Source organism: Chamaea fasciata, unplaced genomic scaffold, assembly GCF_029207755.1.
Source record: "Chamaea fasciata isolate MVZ Bird 193981 ecotype frontalis unplaced genomic scaffold, bChaFas1.0.hap1 SCAF_4, whole genome shotgun sequence".
Classification (NCBI taxonomy): Eukaryota; Metazoa; Chordata; class Aves; order Passeriformes; family Sylviidae; genus Chamaea; species Chamaea fasciata.
In genome coordinates this window covers 21,945,572-21,973,342 of record NW_027094089.1, presented here as the reverse complement: position 1 = coordinate 21,973,342, position 27,771 = coordinate 21,945,572, and the positions used below count along the sequence as shown (strand labels likewise).

At 36.0% G+C, this 27,771-nt stretch overlaps 1 protein-coding gene across 4 annotated transcripts in view; it reads right to left on the bottom strand.

Annotated features, from left to right (window-relative positions):
- The window catches only part of NIPBL (NIPBL cohesin loading factor), a 139,939-nt gene that overhangs the window by 91,814 nt on the left and 20,354 nt on the right, over positions 1 to 27,771 (bottom strand). For all 4 annotated transcript variants that reach the window (XM_066181065.1, XM_066181067.1, XM_066181064.1 and 1 more), the window contains exon 2: positions 1,711 to 1,854. In XM_066181065.1, the coding sequence (XP_066037162.1) occupies positions 1,711 to 1,774 (64 nt within the window). In that variant the 5' untranslated portion in view covers positions 1,775 to 1,854. The remainder of the gene's footprint in view (positions 1 to 1,710; positions 1,855 to 27,771) is intronic.

The following is a 27,771-nucleotide window of genomic DNA, read 5'->3' as shown; positions in this document are numbered from 1 at the left end:
ATTGTAGAGCTACACTGACCAGAGGAGGGTAAGCCTGGAAAGGCCAAAAGGTTGAATACAGAGTAACGCCAGCTCAGTTAGTTCAGGAAAATAAGCTGACTCTAACTGCAAGTTACCAGGCTGATCACATCCCTGAGATCAAGGTTTTAACTGAACCATTAGAAATCATTTCAGAAAAAAACCCCAATCTAAGTGAAACATATTTTCTGGTTCTTTCATATTTTGAAATTAAAAAAGTGGGGTGATTCCATCATTTTTAGCCCTTATAATGTATATCACTGCTGTACTTAGAAATAAATTGCAATTCAAATAACAGTGTGTAATATATTAGAATTGCTACCTTTCATTACTTGCTTCAGATTACCTTGAATGTGCCTGAAACTTGGAAAAATTAGCAAAATCAGCAGAATACATTGATTAAAGTAGTGTAAATTTATCTATCCTATTTTACTGCCTTCAGACATCATATCATCCATGTTTTCACAGCAACTGGTCTTGTCCATTCAGTTCAGCATTCAAAGGAACTCTTGCACCAGAATCTGATCAGTGACTTCTATCAGTTAAGTAACTTTACCTGCCAATGCTTAATCCTGGAAAACTGCCCATAGTCAAAAACTTACTGTTTGCATTGTGATGGTCTGTTATTAGCCATACATGGTCACACATAGATACACATTTAAATACACAACCTACACAACCTCCACTTCAATACTTCAGAATATACCAGAAGGACATGAAGTGGGTTTTTCCTCCAACACATCTGCCTCTTTTACTGTGAGCAATTAAACTCACTTGCTGGATATATACTTCCAGTGTTTCCTGGAAAGCCTCCAATTTTCAACAGTGTAACAATGGAAGTGCTTAGAAGAAGCACCTAGGGTCACCGAGTCCAATTATACTCTGACAGACAACTGAGCTACAACATCTTTCTTACACTTTACATAAACAAGATGCCTCTCTGTCCCAGCTGCTCTTACTGCAATGGTTGTTCTAGGACCTCACTATATAATAATAAATCTCCTCTTAGTTTTCACTAGAAAGTATTTTTGGTCACATTATAATGATTTGGTTTTGTGTCAATATCAGCTTGTAATGTAAATAGTTATTTTTCTTTCCTTGCATTTTGTCTTCCTGACATACTTAAAGTCAGCACACACACTTCATATGCTCCTTTGGCAGAGATAACTGCAAAGAAAAAAGACTCAGGTTCAGTTGCTTATTTTTATTCTACCAGTCATTTTGTGCACCTATTAACTAGTTCAAAATTAATGAACTATGTTTCAAGTATACTCAGTATATTCTATAACTCTCTTGAAAAATTGCACATCAGTCTAATCCCATGTCTCTGTCTTTTCAGTGAAGATGATGAGATACATGTTTTAGAAGTACTTCATTTGTGTGGTACCCACATATGTTACTAAATGATAATGCAAACAAATAATGAATTCCTATATTTTGTTTCAGGTTTCCTTAAGGTTTTTTTTTTAAGCTGCATTTCACTTTATGCTTAAATATGCATGGTTTTCTTGGACAGACTTTTACAATTTAAGCAATAACAAGGCTAACATATTTAATGACAAGTCTATTTTTAAACAGATTTAACTGCAAGAACTTTCAGAATAAAAACCTTTTTGGAATTTTGAAAATGCAGATATTTACCAATGAGGTGGACAATAGCATAATAAAGACAAGAAAAAGAAGAGTACTTACGGTCTGTAAGACTAGCAATCCCTGCAAGAGTAGTGATGGGAACATGAGGCATATCCCCATTCATCCTGAAGTTCTGGGAGAGTAGTGCCTATACAGATATTTCAGTTCAGGTGCCAGCTATCATTACTTCCCATCTCCCAAGCACTAAACACAAAACAAAAAGAACAAAAGCAAATAAAATCTCTCAGTTTACTTTTTAAAAACTCTGCATTAACATAAATGAAGCAGACTATACTACCTTTAGCTGCAAACTAAGTAAATTTTTTCAAGAGTGGGTAGAACAGTGTAGATTTTAAGTAACAGGTGGCACTAGCCAACTAAAAAGCACACTTCCTTCTGGTCTCAGAAGCAACCCCTTCATCAAAAAAAGATACAAGATAAGGCAATTTAAAAACAAGTTTGGTGAGGTTATACAATACCAATGCAAAAACTGCTAACAAAACTTCTGTTAGTTCATGCTGAAGTGTGACAGCACTTAATGCAAAACCAGTTTAAGTAATTAGCTGTTACATTCACTTCCCTGTTTTGCAGAAAGAGGCATTTTCATAAAGAGACTAGCAAAACTAAAAGGAGTAATTAACAGATTCAAAAATAAAGGAGTAAACATATTGACAAATACAAAATCTAAGTACATTACAAAAGTAGTAGTTATTTCAAAATTGATTTGACAATATCTCTTCAATATATAACTCTGTCTGGTTAAACTACTACCAGAAATTCTCATTACTACCAGAATTTCTAATTACTAAAAAATTATTTTTTCCTAGGGAAAACCCAAAGTTTTGCCACCACTTAACCTGCTCTTTTATTTCCTGCAAAACAGCACATTTTATATTCAACTACAGAAAAAGGAATTTTATATTCAACTACAGAAATATAAAACCGACCATTTTATATTCAATTACAGTTCACTTGGATTTTCATTAATTATAAAGATCCCAAACGTAAGGAAGTCCACACTGCTAAAAAAAAAACCCAAAAACTGCAGTTCCAAACCATCAAAAATTTGCAAACATCACACATTACAATTCCCTCGTATATAGTGAAATTTACATGATTTTTCTAAAGACATTAAAGGAATTTGATATGTGGTTACCTGTTTTAGACCGGCACCTGTGTTGACAGTTTGGGAAATAGTAAAGAGTCCTAACATAAGCATTTCTCTTATCTACTGAAATGCTGAAATCATGATTTACTTACACTTAATTTACAAACCTACATTTTTTGAGAATTACGCATAAAATACATACAAACCAGAAGACCCTTGTAATTTTTAAGAATTACATATAAAATACATATAAATCAGGAGATCCTTTTAATTTCCTTAGTAATATTTCTTAGTAACATTCTTATGCCAGACCAACACGGTAACATATGGCAATATACAGCAATATACAGAGCATCACTGCTTATAAATACATATAGACTCCAAGACAAGAAAAACAAACGTTTTAAGTCTTTTTGTGCTCAAAGTTTTCATCAGCCAATGAAATTATCTTTTCAAAGTTTTCCTATCTGCACATTCTTTGAAAAAAATACTATCACTGAGGTTAAACAGAACTGACAGTGAGTTGACTTCCTTTGCTGCACCTGCCACAGTCTCATTCTGACCTAAATTACTTTTTTAAAATTAAAAATATAGCACATTGCAGATACAGAAATCTAGTAACTAAGGAAAATGCTACAGACTATAGACAGCTACTCTATGTGGATTGCTGTGATGGGGTTTGTTGTTTTTTTTTTAATCCAGGAGAAAACTTCCCTCAGAGCAGTTTCAAGTACTACTTGATACCTAAGGGGTTTTTTACCCTGAATTAATACAAATATATAAAGAATTTCAGAGGTTGCCTAGTTCCACAAATAAGCAATTCTTAAAAAGAAATTTTAAAAAATCAAAGAAAATACTCCAAAAGAGTCCCATAATGAGTCTGTAGCAACAAACCCACAGGTGATAACACTTTTAAAATCTAAGTTTTCACTGGAAGTCTAAAAACTAAATAACACGTTTCACACATAAATTGTATTCAGTATAAAAAATGTCATGTCTGATGACTTCTCCTGACTGAAACTGTATCAAAGGAAAGGCCATATCACTAGCCAACATTATCAGAAATTTTTATGTAGAACAGAAACAATGAAATATATATTTAAAAAGTCTATTCACTTTCACTTCCTCATCATGTGAGAAAGCTGTTAACACAGAAGCTGTCACTCCTAATTGAAGTTCATTCATAATTCAAGAATTACTGCCACAATAAAGGAAATTACACAGACATTTTATGGGAAAAAATCCTCCAAAACCTTCTCCACAGATATATGATAAGAAACCTAACCTGGCAAGGTCCAGACCATAGAGTGGGGCAAGTGCAGTGAGCAGGGGAAAAGTAAACTTTCTTTGTAAGAGAAGAGTAAAAGGGGTTGGTTTGCTTAACTAACAAAACAAAGGTCAAGAGGGGATGTGGTTGCTCTCTCTAAGGCAGTCAAAGAAGGTTTCAAAGGAAGAAAGCCACAGAGCAATGCTAACACAACAATAAATGGGCATATAAATGCAAGTAAGAAGAAAACCAGAACAGAGTTTTGCACCATCAGAGCTGCCAATTTCTCGCATTATCACATTATCTCATCATTATCTCGCATATCTCACATTAGTAGAGATAAGCAACACCACTTCTCCGAGACGGATTGTTACAGATGTAACAGAAGGGACAGTACGTGGTTGTCTGCAGCAGCTGGGACTAAGCATGACAATTCAAGAAGTCCATCTCTGACATGAAGTTTTTGTAAGCATGATGAAATGAATAAACAGATGAGAGCAAATAAGAAATAGAGACTGATGGGATTAAATGATGGGATTAGTTTACAAGACAAATACAGTATGAAGAAACCACATAGTAACATCTGCGTCCAAATACTACATCTGGTGTGTTGAGGGCAAAACTGTGTCTGTTATAAAACTGGCAAACAAGGTGGGATTCAATTCCAGATGCAGAGACTCAGATCCAGTGAAACTACAACTCAAATTTGATGCTACTAAGAACATCAATAAGCTTACTCATTTAAAGATTTTAAAATCTCAAGCAATTAGGGGAATAAAGATTGACAGCTCAAGAACTATAGGTTCTTCCATACGAAATATCAGTACAGCATGTAACAATAGCTTGACTGTCACACAAGTTTTGTTGGGGTTTTCTCCCCTACCTCCATGCCCCAAACGTAAGAAGAGTTAAAAGTACTATTGTAGCAGATCACTATTAGTCAAGAATAATAATTTTCAGTATCTAAAAATTTTCCATTGCCAGGCTTGTTTAGTAATTGTTAACGATAGTGTAACATTTTTACCCCTAAACTGAAAAACAGTGAAACTGTTAGTTATATTAGCTGAATGAAGGAAATCAAAGATCTGCACTGGAAGGCTTTTAACCAATGCATTAGATTGTAGTGTAGCAGTTCAGACAGAGTACAAGAAATCCAGTATATATAAATGCATGAGGTCTCGTATATTCAGTATATAGGTATTTATGCCCTTGCTTCTTCGTAGGAAAGAACGGATACCACAGAAGACATTTTAGGGAGGAAGGAAGGAACTGCAATGTACAAAGGAAGCAACACAAAGAACCCCTCAGTGAAAGGAAAACAGTGAAATGGCAGCATATCTAAAGAATAATGCATTAAAAAGTTATCATCATAATATACACTAATATAGAAAAGCCAAGCCAACATAGCGAGGAAAGTAGTACTAAAAAACTTTAGGCTATGGTTAGTAAGTACAAATTTAAAGTGTTATTTTTGCAAGTTATCCTTTTCCCTTTTTAAAAAAATTATATTGCCCTTTAGTGCAAAGGCAAAATTAAGTGAGGAAGAGAGGATGAAAGTAAGTTGGGAAGAATTTAAGTATAGCCATCGACATCCAGCAAAGAGAAACTACAAGCATAAAAGGAAAAAAAAACAGTAACAACCCAAGCAAACAAACAAACAAAATCCCCAAAAAACCAAAAAAATGAAAACCTCCCCCCAAAACCCTGTAAAAATAAAATAAGAAATAGAAACAAATTGCCATTGCATTTTTTCAGATATTGCAGCATTTAACTATCAATTAAATTATGAGGGGACTCTAACCACTGGTTATCATATCGTGAAACATTCCTCTTGGCTGAGAAACTGTCTTGCCTCTAACAAAAATACCAGGTCTTCCCTAGCTTTGCCATGTGCATGCACAAGAAGAGTAAAAAGCAAAGCAAAAGGAAAAATCTGTTTATGTACTAATACAAAAAGGCTCAGCAGCAAATCACAGATAAATAACCAGCCTTAGAACTGGGCAGTTTCCTACGTACATTTAAATGTTTCATTTCTCATTTTCCAGGATATTCTTTAAGTTATTGTATATTTGGATTTAAAACAATGCATTATATATAAGTGACCTGATATTTTCCAAGAAGTAAAAAAGCGGATTAAAATTAAATTTTAAAGAAAAGCTATATTAGATATTCATGCTTTCCTTTTTAAAATACATTCTATTAAGCAGAATAAATAGTCTTGTTTTATTTCCTTAGATTATGAAATCTTTATTTAGCATGAAAGTACCTTAAAAATTAGTTTCAGTTTCCTACATGTTGAGTAACATCATATAGATATAACCACAGCACAATGCTCTTGATTTCTTCAGCTGCATAACCAAATTAAATGAGTATAACTATGTATCAGCCAATTTATAATTTAGATGAAGAGTGGACATTTTCTTTTCTTTTAAATCAGCAAACCTACAATCACAAATTTACAAACCCTTGTCTCACGGTCAGTTTTAAACTTCTACACTTTGCAATAAACTACTTTTCTTGCTGGTTACTACATGAATCTCTACTATCTATCAGCCCGTAACTAGCCTTTAAAAAATTGCTTAAAGGTGAATCACCAAAAGAATCAATTAATATCCTTTAGTTCTCATTCAGGTAAAATTATACGAGTGAGGTACATCAAACAGACTTATCCACAAGAGGGCAGATTTCTGGTTTCTATTCCAGAGCTACAGTTTTATACAACGACAGTAAGTTTCCAGAACCAAATGCTTTCAAAAATACTTCAATTAACATAATAAAGAAAGAGATATAGTTGATGAAACATAATCTAATATTTAAGAATCTGGGCAGGGGCCAGCATATACATTTACAATATAAAGCATTTAAAGCTAATTCAATTGCAGAAAAAGTCATATTAGAAATTAAGAATGAATATTAATTAATCAGCTGCCCAATGCAGCTGTCTAATGTTAAACTAGTAACACAAGAAAACACGAAGCTACTGTATATTTAAGTTGACAGCCAAAGAGGTGGTTGCAGCGTGGGGGTGAAGGTAAAGGAAAAGGGAGGTGAAAGCAGAGGAAAGAGAGTGTGTGTCCATGTGTGTTTGTGTACTAGTATAATCTGTATGTTTCATTCACAAAGTGATCAGACAGCAGAAACAGTGATGCTGACAAAACAAGTGAAAAATGGAAAAGTTTGAGATAAGGATTACCTAGCACAACTTCTAAACAGTATTAGCATAATGTGTTTTCTTATAGTAGGTGCTCAAATCATCACAAACTACAATCACTGTAAAAAAAAAAAACCCTTAGTGATAAGTACTATACTGTTCAATTGTAAGTTGCTTATCAGTATAAAGAAATCTTCATGGGAAAAAAAAATTAAAGTAGCCAGCTTCTTAATCTGTAACTACTACCACATGCCTTTGGTCTCTGTTGCGCTTATCTGAAAAACAGTGACACTGATGTCTCTCATGCCCACATGATACCAGTGGCAGTGACACCACAGTACACAAAAAGAAATCCCAGTACAAGCAGTAGAAGCACAGACAGCATGAGATTGGTCTGTGGATTCAGCAAAAGACACATACTTCTACCAGGGTAAGCATCAGTCGTGCTCTGCACCTGTAATAACTTCCTGGAGGAAGAGAGAAAGGGAGTTGACAAAATCAGACCATGCCCAAATTAAGACCAAGCCGTTTGCAGAGAACAGATGCCTATAGGTAATATGCAGCTTGCCTGATCTGTGGGACAATGGGACTGAGTCCACCCATGGCAAGTTTGCTGACCACTCTGAGCTGTGAGAGGCAGTGCCACGCTGGAGGGAACAGGTGTCATCCAAAAGGACTTGGACAGGCTTGAGAAGTGGGACTGTGCAAACCTTGTGAAGTGGAGCAGTCATGATACTAACCATCACTGAGAAACAAACATAAAGGGAAAACATCCTACATCAACCTACAGCCTACTTCAGTGGCTCATACATTTATTTCTCATCTCTAGTACATATTCTACACGTGATTTTTACTCCAACAAAGAAAGGAAAGCTCTTTTGAGTGAGCATAGCCCTTGTACTTGCTGAGGCAATATGCAGTGGCTGATATTTGATACATTTCATTTTATTGGAGGAAAATAGCTAAGGGATGTATAAAAGAGCAAAAAAAAAATCAAAGAGTTCATTTAAGTCAGCTCTGTCAAATGGAGAATATTTTGGGCTGCAACACCCATTTTTGTTAATAAAATAGTTGTGACAGGTAGGGGATGAAGCAGTAGCTTGGTTTTTTCCAACTTTCTGGAATGTCTCATGTTAGCTGTTAGCAGTGCTGCCCTTTCCTAAACGCTGTTGTGTACTAACTTTTATTTGTATTTTAAAGACTTTTTGATCTTTTATTAGGCTGAAACTTAACCAGACTCACAGCCTAGTGATTAAACACTGAACCAAAACCTACTTAATACAGTAGTCTTCCAATTTTTAATCTTGCATTTCTGCACTTGAACCCTCTCACATGCTTCATAACCTTTACAAAACAAAACTGGTATGAAATTAACCACTTAAGGCAGCAGCTGATTTTAAACAAGCTTTCATGACACATAATTTTTGCCTCTTTCTTGGCTTTGTAAATTAATTAAAGCCCCTCCATACTTCTTCCATATACACTAAGAAAACAGATGCACTGAAAATTAATTAAAGCCCCTCCAAACTTCTTCCATATACACTAAGAAAACAGATGCACCAGTATACCATTTCTTCAGTAATTCACAATAAATACCAGTGTAGAATTCTAAATACAAAGATTTAGTGAGCTCCACTACAAAAACATATCCTGCCTCTTCATATTGGAATTAGTATTGACCAGTGATATGTCATTCCTTTCGTCCTAATATTCATCTTGTTGCCTGGTTTTCATCTTTAACTTCTCCCACATACAAGAGAGATGCTACAAAGCAGTGCAGGGAGTTAAGATGCTTCTCTTCTGAATTGATGTATTACTTCCCCTCATCCTCTCAACACAATGAAGCAATTGCTCCATGCAAAGACTCTCAACTAGCCCTCTGTAACATACCCAGTTTCCCTTTCTCATACCAAATCCACTCCCACACATCTCAGCTGCTGGATGATGAGACCACACGCTGCAGCCTCCTTCTCAATGGGAACACAAGCACCTCCTCTACTCAACAACCAATTTTCACAAACTAAACTGTCTCAAGACTTCCAGCCCTTGCAAATGATAACTGAAATTTGTTGATACTTTCCAAAATTATTAGGCTGAGGGACTTACAGCTGAAGAGGTGACTAATAATCAATATGTAGAAAATTATTAAATTAATCAGCATTTTTAGTGACTGTGTGCAGAAACACAAAGAGCTTTGGTTATACTGTCCTACTGTACACATTTGCACAATTACAGCAATGTAATTATTTTTGTAATTTTAGAGCATTCACTACTGAAAATCTGTTCTGTTTCTTTCATTTTACAAGAGGTATTATATATTGTTTATGCAGCATCCAGGCAGATATACCCTCTAAAGGAAAGTATGGTAATATTTAAGAGAAAAAACTCCCTCAATAATCAATGAAATTTAACATTTTAATTAAGACTACTGATCTTGCAAAAACATTGCCTTGAAAGGCTGAACACAAGAGCAAAAGAAACTTGCAAAAAAACCTAACTGCAATGTTAGTGTCTAATAAATACAGTGTATTTAGCCTCTAATTGTGTAGAGGCTTCAAGAGAACAATTTTTTCATGTTTGATAGATGATTTTAGCTAATTTTTGTGTTCTAAAACTGAGAATTACATAAGCCTTTTGAACACACACCATCCAACCTAGCAATGCTAAAACTGTTGAAGTCCATGACTTTATGACTACAGTTAGTGTTAGAATTGCCTAACATTTTCCTTTATGTCATTTAAAAAATTATCTTCCTATTCTATTTCGTTACAATACCCTATTAACATTATAAACAAGTTACAAATAAGCCTGTAAAACAGTATCACGAGTCAGCCAAGATGGTCCTTGTGCCCAGTTCCACACACACTCTAGTCAGCTAAACTTCTGAGGCACAGTGAGTTTCTGAAGCTCAAAGACATCACACAGAAAACAAACAGAGAATAGAGCTGGGGGAAAAAAAATCAAACACATTTAAAAAGTTATTAATAAACCCTGAAGCATAGTGCATGCAATATCCAGATGCATTGTGCTGGAATAACTGTTAATGAACTAAGCTCAAATGAAGACGAGCCTACCATGAGCAACTTGGGCTAGACAGTAACAATCTGGAATCTCTCAGTAGTTAGGAAAAATACTATTTCTGTATTTGGTTTTGGTGTTTGGTCCTCATAGGTCTGGGGCATGGGTTCCCAGTGCAACCTACCAAAGTGCCCTATGTAATTCTGAACTGTTGTTGCTGCTGGTTCTCCTACAGCTGCAGCCAAAACACAACAGAAGTTTCTTAAGCTCACGAACTGTACTGAAAGGAGGAATAAATTAAAAAAAAAAAATCCTACGAAGTGGTGTCTCTTTCACCTTACTGACCATCTTCAACATCTTACTCTTGATAGCCTGCAGATGTTACAAATCTAAACCGAAACTACACGGGAATCGAATCAAGTAGTTAGCAAAGCTGCTCACAGCCTAAGGCAAGCTCACAGCTTCCATCAAAGTTAAGCTTTGCAACTTCCGAAGCTCTCAAACTTACCACTGTCAGAGCATAAACAAACATTCAATCAAGAACAATTAGATGAAATTATGTTGGCCATGCACAAAAAAAGCCTGGGGATTTTTAACATGTGGCCTCTCCATGTTAAACATTCTTAGTTCACCTTCACCAGGTACTGCAGCAGTACAAAGAAACACAGAATAGCTGTCAACAGTGAAAATATATTTGTAGAAGTCATAATTTAGAACAAAACAAAAGGTAATTATTTATGTGGATAGGAATGTCATGACCCAGTTAATATAAAACAAGTACAGGGAAGCACATTACTTTGAAGAAAATCTTCTTTTCATAGAATTCCCTGAAACATGGATCTGACATTTTTATTTAACAAACTTAACTAACTGAAACCAGTTTGGAAATTTTCTTCATACTTGAGTAGAGCTCACTCAGTACAACTTAATTTTACAATAAAATAAAACCAACTGAATTTAAGCTACTAATTCTGAAAGGGAATATGAACTCAAATGTTTAATGTAGCACAACTAAACCACTTTAATTCCTCCTGTTAATTTGCATTAAAAACCTTAAGTACTGTCAAGTAGACAAGGATTGAGCAATGCCTTTATTTCTAATTATTTGAACAAAGTCATATATTTCAAAATAGTTCAGCTGAACACAAGTAATACACCTATAAACTAGCTTCACATTTGTTTTTCCATGAAACGAACAATTTTAAGTTATACATTGTAAATTTCGTATCAGAACTTCTGGTATGAACTTATCAATCACAATAAAAGTGCATAGAACATAGAAAACAGAAGATTAACTATGACATTTCAATATTGAACTATTGTCAATCTAGTGGATTTTACTTTCATGTTAAAGAACAGAGCAGATCATAAACTGTGACACAAAGAGTTGAGAATTAAGGAATGGTGCAAAAAATTTCATTTCATTTGCAGACTTCTTTGAAAAACACAGACCACAGCCGGTCTGTCATGGCTACAACCTCATTTCACAATTCCACAAAGTACAAGGCTGGAAGAGACAAGCCAAAAAGAGCTTTCTGAACAGCCCATGAAACTAATGTGATTACCAACCAAACAAATTATCCTTTGCTGACCTTTTTCTCACGTCCAAAACAGATGTTTTCAAACGCAATCTCTCTGTACTCTAGTGTGGTTTAGATCTGTTCCTTTAGGTCTACGTTCCATCAGCTGTTTTACACAATTCCCAAGGATGAGGCTGAGTCACAGAGTTAGAAAGCTGTAGCTCAGTTGTTCAGACAGGTGGATGTGGAGACAGGGCAGCGCACTTACAGAGACCGGGGAGGTAGATGAAAAAACGAGTTGAGATAAATTTAAACAGTAACTCCAACTGGGATTGTCATCCTGTTATGGAACTTGGCTTCTGCTCGTGTGGAGGACAGCACAAACTCAAATAACTAAAAAGGAAGACAGATACACTTCCCAAAACATTTACGAACACTTGAAAACAGCATCTAGCTGACTGACGGCACAATACACAAGCTTACTGTTCCCTGACCTGTCTTTCTCCTGCTCCAAACACTTGTAATTTATCTCCGTCCATGATTAATCCTGTTACTGCATAAAAAATGGTCTGCCCATGCAGGTATTTCTCTAATGCTCTCCTTTTCAGTAAGCAACACAAAGAGCAGCAGAAAAAAAAAGGCACTTTAAATTTGACAGGACTGTAAACTGCCATCACCTTTGCTGCTGAACAATGCCTTTCAGTATCAAAGAGGTAAACAGTTCATGACAACAAATACCAAAGACATTGAACACACATTTGTTTTCCTTTCTCTGTTCCCCCCCACTCCTCACCCTTTGCAGGAGAAGGAAGGAATGGAGAACCACTACTCTGTTTATGCATCCAGGAATAGTTGTATCACCACATTTTTACCCCCCAAAACACAGAATGCTGAAGGGAATGACTTCTGGAGGATATCTTATCCAATCTCCCACTCAAGCAGGGACACCATGACGTCCAGAAAATTGGAAGGGGGCAGTGGGATGATAAAGCCTCCCAATTTTAAAAAAAATCCATGGACTCAAATTGACTTATTTTTGACGCTATTTTCCTTGGCTGTAATCTTTATTAAACCTGACACAGAAGTACCTGATTTGCTCTATAACAAAATAAATACAAAGAAAATTCAACCATTGAGACAACATATTTTATTAGACTCAGGAAACAAAGTACTTCCCAAAATCTAGGGCTCCCTATTCACAAAGTCAAGGTGCAAACAATCCATAGAGCAACGTTATTTTAGCAAAATTAGTGTTTTCAATGACTGCAGAATACTCTATTTTTGAACTCCTACCATAGTAGTCATTTTCTCCATTTTCATCTAAAAGTAAGCAGTGAGTTTCAGAATATAAAGGCCCTAAGGAAAGTAACATTTCTCATCTTGACAGTGACAGCAGCAAAGAAAAATTCCATCTGAAGTTCGAATTAGCTTTTATCTTTAAACAAGTAAGTTATAATTAACCACATAACCACACACCAAAAATGTATACAGTTAGAAAGGGTCACCACAAGCTAGAAGGCCATCAATAATTGAGAAATCGTAGCAAATTATGTAAAGAATTAAGTCTACGCTAAAGTTTATTTTCCAAGGCTACTTCATATTGTAGTTTTTACATTTGGCTTTTAATTCTATTCATGCATTACTTTGATGGAATCCAGAACATAAGTTACTTGCTTGAAGACAGCTAGCATGTACAGTAAATACTAATATTTTTTTAAAAATCCCTTTTACTGTAAATAAGAATAACAAATAAAAAAACCAAACCAAACACTAACCACCAGAGGGTTTTTAAAAGCATCTTGCAAAAAGAAATTAGTATCTCAACATCTCCAACTGGAAGGGGTTTTTAAACAAAATTAGAAATATCTATAATGACAGAGACATTTTTTCCTACATGATTAGTGGATGCTATGAAGTATTTTCTATTCTTTTCAATTCATGGATTCATGCAACTGTAGAAGACTCAACTTTCAGCTTTAACTGCTTTTCAATATAAGCTTAGTCTTGCTTTGACAAATATGAAGAACTTTGGGTAAACAAGCTTTCCACAACCAGATGAAGCTGAAAGAGAAACACATCCAAGTATCTAACTTTTCTATTTGCCTAATCACAATCTAGCTGTAGTTTAGATTTCTCCTTTTGCAGTAACCCTTCTCTTAAATCTCCAAATACAATGCCTTTCAACTGCCGAATTAACCATTATTCATACTTAGCGTACAGATTCACAAAAAAAATGTTTGCTTCCCAAGCCTTGAAGGAACAAAATATTTTGGAAAATTGCTTAATTATTCCTAAGTAACATTTACAGCTGATCTGACCCACTAGAAACTTCTTTTGCAGGTTTCAAAGCAACAGTCATAGCCTCTGCAACTGTGATGGAAAATACATGGCTGACACAATGACGATCTGATTTCTCTCACTTTAATACAGTCTACCAGCATGACTTTGCAAACCAGTATCATCTCCCAAGGGAATTATTGCTAATTAGTGCACAAAATTTGACAGTATAATATCCAATGAATGATGCTGAAAATAACATTCCAAGTTAATACAAAAAAAAACTACGAACAAATCAACCAACCAACCAACCCACCCTTAAGGTATTGGTTCTTAGAACCTCAGTTCCTCTTGGAAAAATGCCCTTCAGAATCACTTGTCAGCAGAAATTTTACAACTAGATGTAAAAAGGACTGGAAATGCCATAGCTCTCGAGCTGATTCCAAGTTCTAAGCTCAGAAGGCAATTTTGGTATCTAGCCCTCATAAACCAGGCAAAACCTCTAATAAAAATGCAATTTCAATGTCCAGAATGTTATGTGAGACAAGCGATCTTGGAAAGATGTAAGCAGTCAGTCACTCCCATAAAATTTCCAGTAAGTTAGTCTAACTCTTTTGAAGTAAATTTACTTAGAAAGTACTCATTGCTTATTAACACATAATGTGAAAAAAGGGGTTCCAATATTAAAGGAAAGTTGAGAAACATATACCATGAAGTGTTAATATAATCTATGATATACACAAATAAACCCTACCTGGAAAAAAATTTGAGATAATAATTCAGGAAAACTGAAAGATCCACACTACATATCTCCGATGTGAGAATTCTCTCTGTAGTATTTTAGAGCATAGATCTTTTTGGAAAGGATTTAGGGGATGCAGACTACATTTTTTTCCTAATCACAAATGATGCCTACTTAATCAGTTAGTACAAAATTTAGAGAGTAGAGCTAGCCACTTATGAAGCAGAGTTATTATCAACTGGTAAACTCCAATGAAGTATAACTTGAGAGGGGGGTTCATGCAAACCTCATGAGGTTCAACAAGGCCAAGTGCACAGTCCTCACGTCGGGGCAATCCCACGCACACAAACAGGAACGACTTGCGGGTGTTGGTGGATGAAAAGCTGGACACAAGCTGCCAATGTAAGCGCTGAGCCCAGAAAGACAAACATGTCCTGGGCTGCCTACAGAGCAGTGTGGGCCGCAGGGGAAGGAGGTGATTCTGCCCCTCTCGCTCCACTGTCAAGATCCACCTGGAGCACTGTGTCTAGTTCTGGGGTCCCCAATATATGAAGGTCATGGACCTGCCACAGCAAGTCCAGAGGTGGCCACCAAGAGGCTCAGAGGGCTGGAGCACCTCTTTTATGCAGACAGGGTTGAGAGAGTTGGGGCTGTTCTGCCTGGAGAAGAGAAGCCTCTGGAAGACTATTAGCACCTTCCAGTATCCTAAGTGAGTCTACAGGAAAGCTGGAGAGTGACTGTTACAAGGACAAGCAGGACAAGGGAGAATACTTTAAATTGATGTCAGGAAGAAATTCCTTGTTGTAAGTGTGGTAAGGAAATGGAACAGGTTACTCAGAGAAGCTGTGGATGGCTGTCCTTGCCCTGGAGGTGTTCAAGACTAGCTTGGATGGGTCTGTCAGGAACCTGGTCTAGTGGAAGGTGTCCCTGCCCACAGTATGGAGGTTTGAACAAGATGATTCCTAAGGTCCCTTCTAATCAAACCATTCTGTGATGACAAAACCCACAGTAAATTTCCAGAGTTCAATTGCAATGCTGTTTTTTCCAGCACTGTTCATGACATTTAGCAACTTTTGAGTTACCAGTACCATATTTTATAACTATATGTTTTCCTATTCGAATTAACGTATCTTCTATTACAACAAAATCAGGCATAAATCTAAATCCAATTTCTAATCATCATATTTATTCTGTAGAAGGAAATATCAATGTACACTGCATATGTAAGACGTGTAAAATGTATTTTTTTGGATACAAAATGCTGTTTATCCTCTATGGTAGAAAGCAGTCATCACAACTTCTAACAACACACCTCTCTGAAGCTGCCCCCAGTAACTTAGTGAATACTTAATGACTTTCCAAGGAAAACAAGAGGAAGGAAAAGGCTATTTTAATGAGTAAAATTAACACACATGAAAGGACATGTATTTTACAAGTCACCACATCACAAAAAATTTCCTATACATGCTATTGCAAGAGCCTTAAAAGCAAAAAGATGATAAAGTACCTAGACAATAAATTGCTGCTTCTAAAATAAACGTAGGACAACAAATTCCAGTCTAAATGCTGCTTTAGAATATTACTGTACAGGGAAAACCTTTTACCTCTTCATCAAAAATTGTTCTATGTTGGAAGAAAGAAAACGTCTAAATCTCTGGACATCTATGCTTGTAAGTAGATGACAGTGATTTAGTTTATTAGTTTTATAATTCAGTCTATTTAAATGCAAGGTTGAAAAACTTTTGTTTGCAGAAGCAAGAATATGATTTTCATACATTTTTAACATGCATCACAGAAATACTGAATTCACTGTTAATGTCCCGTACTGTGCACCACAGCCCCAGAGCATCATGCCTTTTCCCAGCAAATCTTATCTATGGTACAGCAGTGTTCCCCATAGTTTTTCGCATTACATACTCCTGCCAGACTGCTATCATCATGCACAATCATTTCCCTACCACTCCTGGATATTTGGAAAATTGTTACTTTATACAGTACAAAAAAGAAAATCATGCTTGAAGTTTATGATGTCTCAATAGAACTGAAGGACAGAGGGACATCCTTTGAGTTACTTTTAAAATGTTCAGCTGAACAATGACAGTGTATTTTGGTTTGATAGTTAAGGAAGAACTTGTCCAAGGTTAGGGTGACATGGGACTGGAGAAGGCTACCCAGTTCATCAAGTTTAGCTCTTGCAATGGCCAGAATGATATAAAGGATGTCTGCTTCAGAAGAAGCCACATAAGACTCAGTCCATGTATCATTTCAATTTGTAAACAATTTAATCTGATAGCATTACCATACTGATGGTAGTATCTTTTTAATCTTTCCTTTCCCCCTACCCTATTTTTTTTTTCTCCCTAGGAAAGAGGGGGTATCAGTCATATGAATTCATCAGGAAGATATCTCCTGCTAGACTTTGACTCTAAGGCTGGTAAGATGCATTATTAATTGAAGCAAGTACTGTTTTTCATGTGGCGACTGTTCTGTTTGTTTTCCATTTATTATCTTTTTTTCCATTTGTTATGGACCAAGCATTTTGCAATTCACAGCTGCATTTCACTTTTTATCTAAGTAGACACCCTCTCTGTATACACTAACTTTCCCCTCATGATTTTAACTGTTTATTTTGGCCTTTTTCTTTTTTGGTTTGTAAAATTACATTTCCTAATGGAAAGCAGTATTTCAGACAGGGAGATGATATTAATGCACCATAAAATTTACTAGGAACTTTTGTGGAGTCACTTGTTATGAATTTATATGCTTGTGGTGTTTTCTTGGTAGATCTAGTGTTTTTACTGGTCGATAATTTCTGTCAGTGAATATATACAGAACACATAAAAATTTGCTCCTAATTGAACATGTTGACCTAGGGAATTGTGCTTTTTTTATGGCTGAAATTTTAAATGCAGACTGAAGTAATAGACAGAGAAAAAGTGACTACTTTCTGACTGCCCAGGTTTTTTAAACACTTTGTAATGAAGTGTCTTTCTTCCCTGGTTGGTTTGTACTAGTTAGAAATACACTGTGAAGTTCTGCACTCTTCAGCAGTAGAATAGAAGAGAGAAATTTTCTCAGATTTCAGCAGGGAAGGATAGGGTACTTTACTTTAACCTCCTAATCATTAGTTTATAGAAATAATTTGGTCTGATTTTAATTTTACCATTCTTTTGTATCAATCTCAGGAAGTTGTTCTAGAAACCACCTGAACTCAGTTGCATGAAATTTACATTTAAGAAAAATTGTCTGTAGTCATACTTACCATACTTTAACAATTGCAGTTAAATTGCCATAACTTGGCATCTTCATGAATTATTTTAAAGATTGCTTTCTGAGTACTGTAATTACATGTTCTTTAGTTTTATGTTTAATGGCCATTTAAATAACTTTTTCAAATGCTGAAAGCAGGAGTTGGTATAACAACTACAAGGTCATTCACTGCCTTCTGGAAGAGCTATGCAATTTTGGCCACTATGTATCCCTTGAGAGACCGTTCTTAATAGTTTTCATTTTCCAGTTTGTTCTTTGATCTTCAGTCCTTTGGAAACTGTCAGATGAAGGCCATCTTGTCATTAAAGACACTGCTTGGGGGCAGCTCCTGCGTTTTTGTTAAGACTCCTGTATTTGTCAACAAAATGGGATAGAAAGTGGAAAACAGTCTTAAGAGTTCTTGTCAAGACTCTAATGTTGGTGCGAAATTTGGTCAATTGCCATATGATAGTCAATTCTTCTTTACCTGGAGATGTTTTTTGTTTCCTGATATTCTGGGAGTTAGTCATGGTGCTGTTATGTAAAATTTACTTTCCTTGGTTTTGACTGGTAAGACTGTGCTGTAGGAATCCCAGGCACTGAGACCAGCTGCAAAGTCTGAAGCAGTGAAGATTACACTTGGGTAAGAAGGATCATGCTAGGCAACATTTAGGCAAACTGGATATGCAAAAGTAAGTCCATGGGACCTGGGAGGTATATCCATGAGTGCTGAGTGAGCTGGCTAATGCCAGTGTGAGACCATGCTCAGCAATCCTTGAAATGTCACGTTGGCCAGGGGAAGCAGAAGAAAATCCATTTAGAGAAAAACCTGTTTGATGTCACTGTTAGGGACACGAAAGAACCACACTCACTCTGCTTGAGAGATGAGCAGAGAAAGAGAGAGCTTACTATGATTTGGGGTTTAAATAGGATTTGGGATTTGATCAAGGATTGGGAGATGAGAGGAACACCTCTCTGACCCCAGGGGTCTATTCAGCAGTCCATCACAGAGAGGTATGCGAAAACAATCTACTCTGTTTATGTTAAATGCATGAGAGACTCCACTAGAAATATGTAAACAACATCAGGAGGCTGAAGAATCAGGGCGACAGTTTGACTTAAGGATAATCAAACACTGGCATATGATGGGTTGTGAAAACTCTGTCATCGGAGTTACTCAAAAGCTGACAGGACACAGTCCTGAGCAATCTGCTGTAGCTGACAGTGCTCTGAGCAGGGGCTTTGGACTAGATGGCCTCCAGAGGCTCCTTCCAATCTCAAACATTATAGGATTATATGGGGTGCTCTTAAAACACATCATTCTTTTAAGACAGAAAACTTTGTGTTTTGTAATCATCACATCTAGGAAGTGCCACGTATCGACCAAAAGATTCTTTCATAGCATTACTTCTGGCTTCAGTAACTTACCTTCCAGCAGTATTTTACTGTCAGGAAACATGACGTCGTCTTCATGTCCCACTACACTAAACAAATACAGCTGGAATAAATTAAATCTCTACCATGTATTTACAAGCGTAGATGTTCAGAGTTTTAGACATTATCTTCCTTCCAGCATAGAACAATTTTTGATGAAGAGGTAAAAGGCTTTACCCATACAGTAACATTCCAAAGCAGCATCTTAACTGGAATACGTGGCCCATTGTACCTGTGTACTGACTGTTGAAGAACTGAAACTCATACTACCATCTTGGGTTTCACACATCATTCAGAACCGAAAGGTAACTTTGCAGGAAGAAGAAATTTAAATAACATAGTGGCATTTCCTTCGTAGTGAAGTGAAAGTGCAATGACTCTTCCCACTAAGGAATTCATTCAGCATTGCCTGCATAGCAGTTTACATGTCTTAGCCTAAAAAAGGTGAGGTACTTCATTTAAATTGCAAATAAAGTCTTGTATCTTCCAAAGATTTGAGGAAAAAAAATTTCTAGGCTAAAACTGAAAGTCTAAACTGTTAGAGTAGGTAATATTTTAAACAGTGAAGATAACACCAGAGCAGAAATAGACTGTGAACAGCATCTGGAATAATAACTTCTCTACAATTAAATGACTGTTTTTTTAAGAAAGTCATGAAAGACACAGTTCCAAATCTGCCAAGAGATGATTTTACACCTTGTAAACCTGCACCTAATGAAGAGCCTCGAAGTGCCTTGTATTCACTACCCATAGACAACAGGAGGTTTGCAGCACTGATTTCAGAAATGGAAAAAGGTACAAGGAGATAGAGATGGAAGATTTATTTAGCTTCAGAGGTCAATAATAGGAGGAAAATAGCATGATTTCAGTGCACTTCTCACAGAAGTGTTGAAATCCCTTGTCAGTTAAAACTGCATGAGAATCAACTCCAAGTGTAGACTACAAAAAATCATGCATGGTGAAAACCATCTTTGGCTGAACTTTTTTCTGGTCACATACAGAGGGAAACCAATTAATTTCTTTCCAGAAGTCCCTACATGACAGCACAAAAACATACATAGGTCTCTGTGACCCAATTAAAAGAGTCTCTGCACATGTACAGTATAATACCCTCTGCACATGTACAGTGTAATACCCTCCATCTTTCCTTCCTCATGCCTGAAGAGCACATCACAGCTCTTCAAAACATCTGCACAAGACTGAGTGTATTCTCATATACCTTCTACAGTGCTGATTCAGAAAGCTTGCAAATGGCAAATGATTTTTCAAAGATTCAGTGCAAGGAGACAAGCAAAAAACTTGCAATACATACTATCCAGAAATAAATGTGCTCTCTAAAGAAGAGTCTAAGGTGTCAAAAATGCACATGGGAATGTCTCACAATTATCAAACTAAAATATCACAATTACTGTCCATAATACAGGGACAACCAGGCTCAGTATGCTTCCTTTGCTCTACCCAGGGATGCAACAAAGTAAACTTCATCAAGACAGTGAAGCCACATATAGAAAACCACAGAGTGAACAGAGTAAGTCTACAAAAGCTTACCATAAAGATGAAAGGATAAATGTCTTAAGCTGGAAGGAAAGCTAAACTACTATTTTCGTTTACAATGTCCCTATTTATTCCATCTAAAACAGGGACTTTGATTAATCTGAGTATATATTTGGTTGGTGAACTACTTCAGTTTCTCAGATATTTTACAAAATCATATCAGTACTTGACAAAAAAAAAAAGAGGTAACTGTAAAAAATAAACAGGGGAAAAAAACCCACTAGCACATTTTCCCATAGTAAGCTGTAATTTGATGAAAACTGATCACCGTTGGCTCAGAAAAGAAAACTGCTCATTTTAACAGCACATTGGATATACTGGAAAATAACAAAATCAAATATCAAAAACATTGCAGAAAAAGGAAAAGACTTCTGCAACATGCCTGAGGTCTCAGGGTTTAGTGTGCCAAAAATCAAACACAGAAAGCACTGTGAAACAAATGCAAAAATCTAATACCAAAAACACTGGTAAGAATAAAGAATCTCATCAAAATGTTTGATAAATGATTTTGACTCAGGTATAATGAAATGCCTTTCAAAAAGAAGCATTTCCCAGAATATATTTAATTTTACAAATTACAAATTAAGTTATGAATTAAAAATTTCATTGTCCCATGAGTCACATCAGCTGTGGTATATACATTTATAATTGCAGATAAATGAAACTACACCAGTAAATCTGGCTGGACATTCCAAGCATTTTAAAGCTTCAGGGTAATATCACGGAATCATCATCATTTTCCACCTCTTAACACTGAAACAGAATTACTAGAAATAATTAACAACCAGGATCTCAGTGTAAGATTTCTTCTGAGATGACAAACGGTTTATCACAGCGTTTCGGTGTAAATAAAATCTTGTCTTTTTAAACCTTTATGAAACAGATGATAAATCCTTTCATTTTTTTCTCCTCTAATTGATTTAAATTTCCCACCAAAACACCAACTGATTCAGTATCTCACTTCATGAAGAATATCTTTTAAGAGGGAAATTGTCTCCTTTGGATTTAACTCTGATCAACAAATAGTAAAGCTTCATTCTACATCTTTCATGAGTCAATTATCTAGAGATTAACAAAATATTAAATTCTTCCATATTCTGGAGAGATGATCCCCAGGAAGTATGTTTTATTAAAAACCTATCCTATAAATGACAGCATCAGCTCCTTCTCCGGCTATTGGTAAAGCCATCAGATAAAGTTCAAATGGGTAAATTCAGAACCACTTAATGACAATACTATAAAAAATAAGAAAAGCCTGTATCTATCAAGTAGTCAAGACAAGAACTGTGCATTATCCCGACACTTATTTTACACACTTCCGGATAGTTTCAGTTGGAGTTCTACCTCAGAAAGCTAAACAAATACTGGCCCTTGCAAAACTGAAGCATATGATAGTTATGTGGTTGTATAGTTTTGCTTTGGCTTTCTCTGTTTAGGGTTTGGGGGTGGGATTTGGGTGTAGTTTTGTTTTTTGGTTTTCTTTTAATCTAACTACTCAGTAATTCAAGATTCAGTTTTAAATGTTGGCTGCAGGGTTTATGGATGCAAAGAATTACACTGTCAACCACTGGACTGCTGCTTTGTATTATCCATTCGGTTACTGACATACACTTCTATGTTCTTTTAGCTCTGGACACAATTGAATATTTTACAAATTTTTAACACTGTTCAGCAATACTCTGCACAGTTCATAAGAAATTGTAGAGCTGTAACCAGCTGGTCAGCCAGTCACAGACTGCTAATTTTACATTTTGCTTCATCAGATTATTGAGGACTAAACAAATAACAGCTGAACTTTTAGACTCCGTAATACTGGTTTTCTCCTTTGCCCCTACAAGTTCCTGCAGTCATTGCAGCAATTACTATGGAGGTCTATCCTTCATCTCAGGTCTGTGTGGACTGATTGCTGATTCCACATAGAACGTTTCTCAAGGAATTACTCACTTGGTTTGTCCAGCTTGGAGGAGACTTCATAGCAGTCTACAAATTCCTCACAAGGGGAAGTGAAAAGGCAGGTGCTGATCTCTCTCTCTGGTTACCAGTGGGATCATGGAAATGACCTGAAGTTGTGTCAGGGGAGGTTTAGGGTGGATATCAGGAAAAGGCTCCTCATCCAGAGAGTGGTTGGGCACTGGAACAGGCTCCCCAGGGCAGTGGTCACAGCACCGGTCTGACAGAGCTCAAGAAGTGTCTGGACAATGCTCTCAGGCACATGGTGTGACTCTTGGGGATGGTGCTGTGCAGGGCCAGAAGCTGGACTTGATCACCCCTGCACTCCCTTTCAATTCAGTACATTCTATGATTTCAAATTCTACCTTGCATGACAAACCACATTTGAAGGCTGACAATACAATGATGAGGATCTATCAATGATCCTTGAAGCTTTTGGGCATTAGGAAAGTCACTGTCGGAGAATCCATAGTTTTAAGTCATCTGCTCCTCCTGAAAGTCAGCTGTGGTACTTCCACACTGCAACAGTCAACACATCACACAATCTTCACCTTACAAATCCCCACAAACTCATCAATCTATATGCTGGAAAGTATTTTCAACACCATAAGAACCTGAAGCACTTGATTTTTGCAACAAACTACACAGAATAGGAGAGAAAGTTAGGCAAGTCAAGGCAGTTGACCTCATAAACTACCCTTTGCTATCAATGAAAACTAATAGTAGTTACTTCCACAGTTGTAGAGGAGAATGGAATTTTTGTCATTCTAACAATTGTTGAAAAAATTAATGCAAAAAAGCCAAACAAACAAAAATGTACCAATTTATAACACTGTACATTAAAGAGCACCCAATAAAAGAGCTGGAGACATGAATAAATTAGATATTAAGTTCCCATTCAAAAACAGCTACAGTCTATAACAACCAGTAATTCCATTACTCTGAATATGGCTAAATATACTAGTCCCATAATATGATATTCAGGTTTTTGTAACTTTAGTTAGATTGTTTTCTGTTAGATTGTATATTTTCACATCAGAAACAATTTTCTCAGTGTTTTCTCAAGAAATAGGGATTTCCCTGATCATGAAGTGCAGACCATTACATATATATAAAAAAAACAAACCCAAAAAAACACCAACAAAAAAACCCCCACAAAAACACTAAAACCCACCCAAAAACCCCAAAATATGGTCCCAGGCTCAGAAATGGAACAAGAGACAAAAAAGGCTTGGGAATTGCTGCATGAATAGGTCAAATATTAAGAGTACCACTTGTAAACACTCTCAGCTCATCGGACATGAGACAGCTGTAGCCCAGAAGTCATGTAAACAAATTAGTTCTAATTAGTTTAAATTAGTTTAGCTGCACTGTAACTTATGCTGAGAGCCCTCTGTTACAAAAATAAGTTTTTGCATCAAATAAATTTTCCCAACCTTCTTACTATCCTCTACACTTGATACCATCTGATTATTTTCCTGAGCCCATAAGAATCACACATCAGTACATTGCATGCCAATGCATATACTCTGATACTTGAGTATTTCTACAAAGACATACCTCTTCTGAGAGGTTAAAAAACTTCATATGCTTTTTAATAGTCTCATTTTGCTGATGACTAAGTATTTTGTAATGACATTAATATACACAGATCTTATGCTTTCTCTGACATATCACACCGAAAAGCTGCCTGTTTACAGCATAAATTCTAGTAATAAATCCTTAAATGTACCAACATTTTGTACTTGAATTTTATCTTACCTCTATTTCTGCAGCTCTCAAGGTCATCAAATGTTTCCTGACAGGTACTCCAAACCTTCCATATGGTGACAATAGATACCAACTTTATATCCACAAGTGATAACTTATTTTTTTATTAATGGCTTTTTAATAAGTCTCTATTTTATAAATCTTGTGGATTCATCTTTCAGAACTCTTATTTCCTTATAACTATCTTTTAATGTCTAACACTGCTTTACATTACAATGCATTCATTCTTGCACTAACCTATAAAATTAGATTCGTAACTGGCATAAAACTTTTCAGTAGCTAAAATAAAGTATGTTCTTTGGAAAATATTAAATTATATTCTTTATTGTTATATCTTCAACTCAATGTTCTTTCTTAGTAGTGATAGTTAGTTTCCATCCACAAAAAAAAGGTACATCCATAGGAACAGGAAATAAAGAATAAAAATATTAGGAAGAAACTGAGCTTCTAATTATGATTGCTTTGAGTAACACCCAGCAGGAAACATCTCCAGGTAAATTACTTTAGTACAATGATTCCCACTCTTTCCTTCACATTTAAACAGAAAATTTCAAAAACTAGATATGCAATTACAGTAAATCAGATCTAGAAATTTGAAATTACATTTTAAAAGCTACCTTTTAGATAAACATCTTTATCCAACTGAAATATCTAATTTCATCAAATCCATGAGAGGTACCATGTAACTCATCTCAGACAGGAAGTAACTTCCAAATGTTGTGCTTAAACAAAACTGGCATTCACACTTGGATTATCTTGAATGCAACACCCAAGTAAAACTGAACTGGACCAGTATTTTAACAAAGCTTTCTCTTGATAACTCCTGTTGCTACCAAGTATGGACAATGATTCTAAACAGAAGCTGGCACAAAATCAGCCTACTGACTGTTAGAGGGACATCTGGACCAACCCTTTGCTCAAAGTAAGAGCAATCTCAAAGTTATGTCAGGTTTCTAAGGGCCATTTCAGTCAAAATCTGCTTTCAAGAATGGGGATTCACTGTGAATTTTTCCCAGTGAAAATCCAGTCAGCATTTCCCTTATTGGAACAGCAGCTGTTGCTTCTTTTGTTTTGCCCCTCAGAGGAGTCTGTCTTGCCTTCTACATAAATGGCCATTTTTATCCAGGTTAAAGACAGCATTTCAATCCCTCTCTTAGCTTTCTCTTCACCATGGCAACCAAACCTCAGATTCTCCTTCCAAATTTCATGCTTCAGCCCCCTAACCATCTCAGTAGCCCTCTGTTACACTTGCTCCACTTGGTCATCTTTTTTTTTTTTTTTAAGCTGAGTGTGTCGTTTACATTCTGTTTTCAGACCAATTTTGTTTTCATGCCCCACAGCATAATTCATTGTTACAACTGTCATCATGGCATTTTGAGTCCACCTTTTTAGTCTTCTCTCTTCAACCAGCTACCATATCTACCCCACAATGTTACAGCTGCAAGATTTTGCAGTTTTTTCAGTATCACTTACATGCTTTGTCTCACATCACGCTTCATTCCATCTCCTCCACACTGTCAATAAAGGCCAGCCTCCTCTATCATTTGCTCCTCTCATACTAATAGTCAAATGCTTTGAATGCTTTGTTCTGTCCTCTGTATATAAAGTAAATTTTCAAGATACATCACAAGTCCTTTGTGTTCTCCACCCTGATATATTTTTTGAACAATACTCTCCTTAAAAAGCATAGAACACTTGCTGATTATCCTGAACGAGGCACAGCTCGTATACACGAAGGTACTGGACTTAACAATGATAACTATTTATATAAACTTGTAAACATAACTGTATTTACCTATTTAATTTACCCACAATCTACCCCATCCTTCCTGAGACTTATTGCAACTTCTGGTTTAGAAGGCAGCCACACAGCTGAGGAAACAAACTACTCTTTCACCACTTCTGAAAAACTACTTATTTCAGGTATGGATTTGATTGTTTTCCTGACAAATTCCTGAAGGAGTTTATATTGCCAATATTCTGGCTTAGGTCTCTTCTTCAGGTTGCTGTGCACCAGTTGAGACATGGTCATTGCAGACTGCCTGCAGCTTTGCAACTCAAATATAGCAAAAGTGCAAAGAAGCATCTGTCAATATACAAAAACATTATGCTATCATACTTTGACAATGGAAGTTTAAACCTAGAAAATGTGTGTTTTAGACATCATGAATATTTCAGTTTCATTTACTTTTGCATTAGTGTGGCAATTTTATAAAAATTTTGTATTGCAGGCTAGATTAAAGACACAGAAGCCGTAGTCTGAATCACTTCAGAATTATTCATATATTTAAAATTTAGACAGTTCATAATCTGAAAGAATTATAACAGTTTACTGTATTGTGTTCATAAATGAAAAAAACAGAATATTCACACAAAATAACGTGATCAGTTGACACAAGTTAGTCCCCATGGCCTTCTATAAATTAACACATCAAGAAACAGGAAGAGTAAATAGAAATAAACATACAAAACAATAAATGCAGGACAACCTGAGAATGGAAGATGCTGAGTGAGAGTGGTAGCACTAAAGGTGTTGACATAAAGCACAGGATAAAGTTCCATGTAACAACTGCACTGACTGTCACTAAAAGCCACTGCCCTCACAGCACTGTCTCCAATTCATTATTCATTTCAATAAGAAAGCACAATATAGTAAACAAACAGGATGGTAAGAATGAGATGACCTAATCTTATCCTGAAAAGCGGTACTCAAGAAAAAAAAAATCTGAATTTTAATTTTCTAATGCAATTAGGAGCTGGATTGAGAAACAGTAGAAAGGTGCTAACCATTTCTTTATCTCCCTTTGCCCATTTCCAATCTCTAAGGAAAAAAACAAATATATCTCCTTTCCTTTTACTGTTGTAACCAGCAACTCTTCAAAATGTTGTTTCACAAAAATATTTCCTCAAATTCCGCTACTTTACTTCTTACTGCTTTCCTTTTATCTCAGTTCTATTCGCTAGCCAAGCTTCCTTCCATGTTATTCCCACTGCTTCATGCAAAGATAAATATTTTCTACATAATCACCAAGAAAAACTAGGAATAATCTTACTCCTTTTGCTCCCTCAAAACAGGGACAC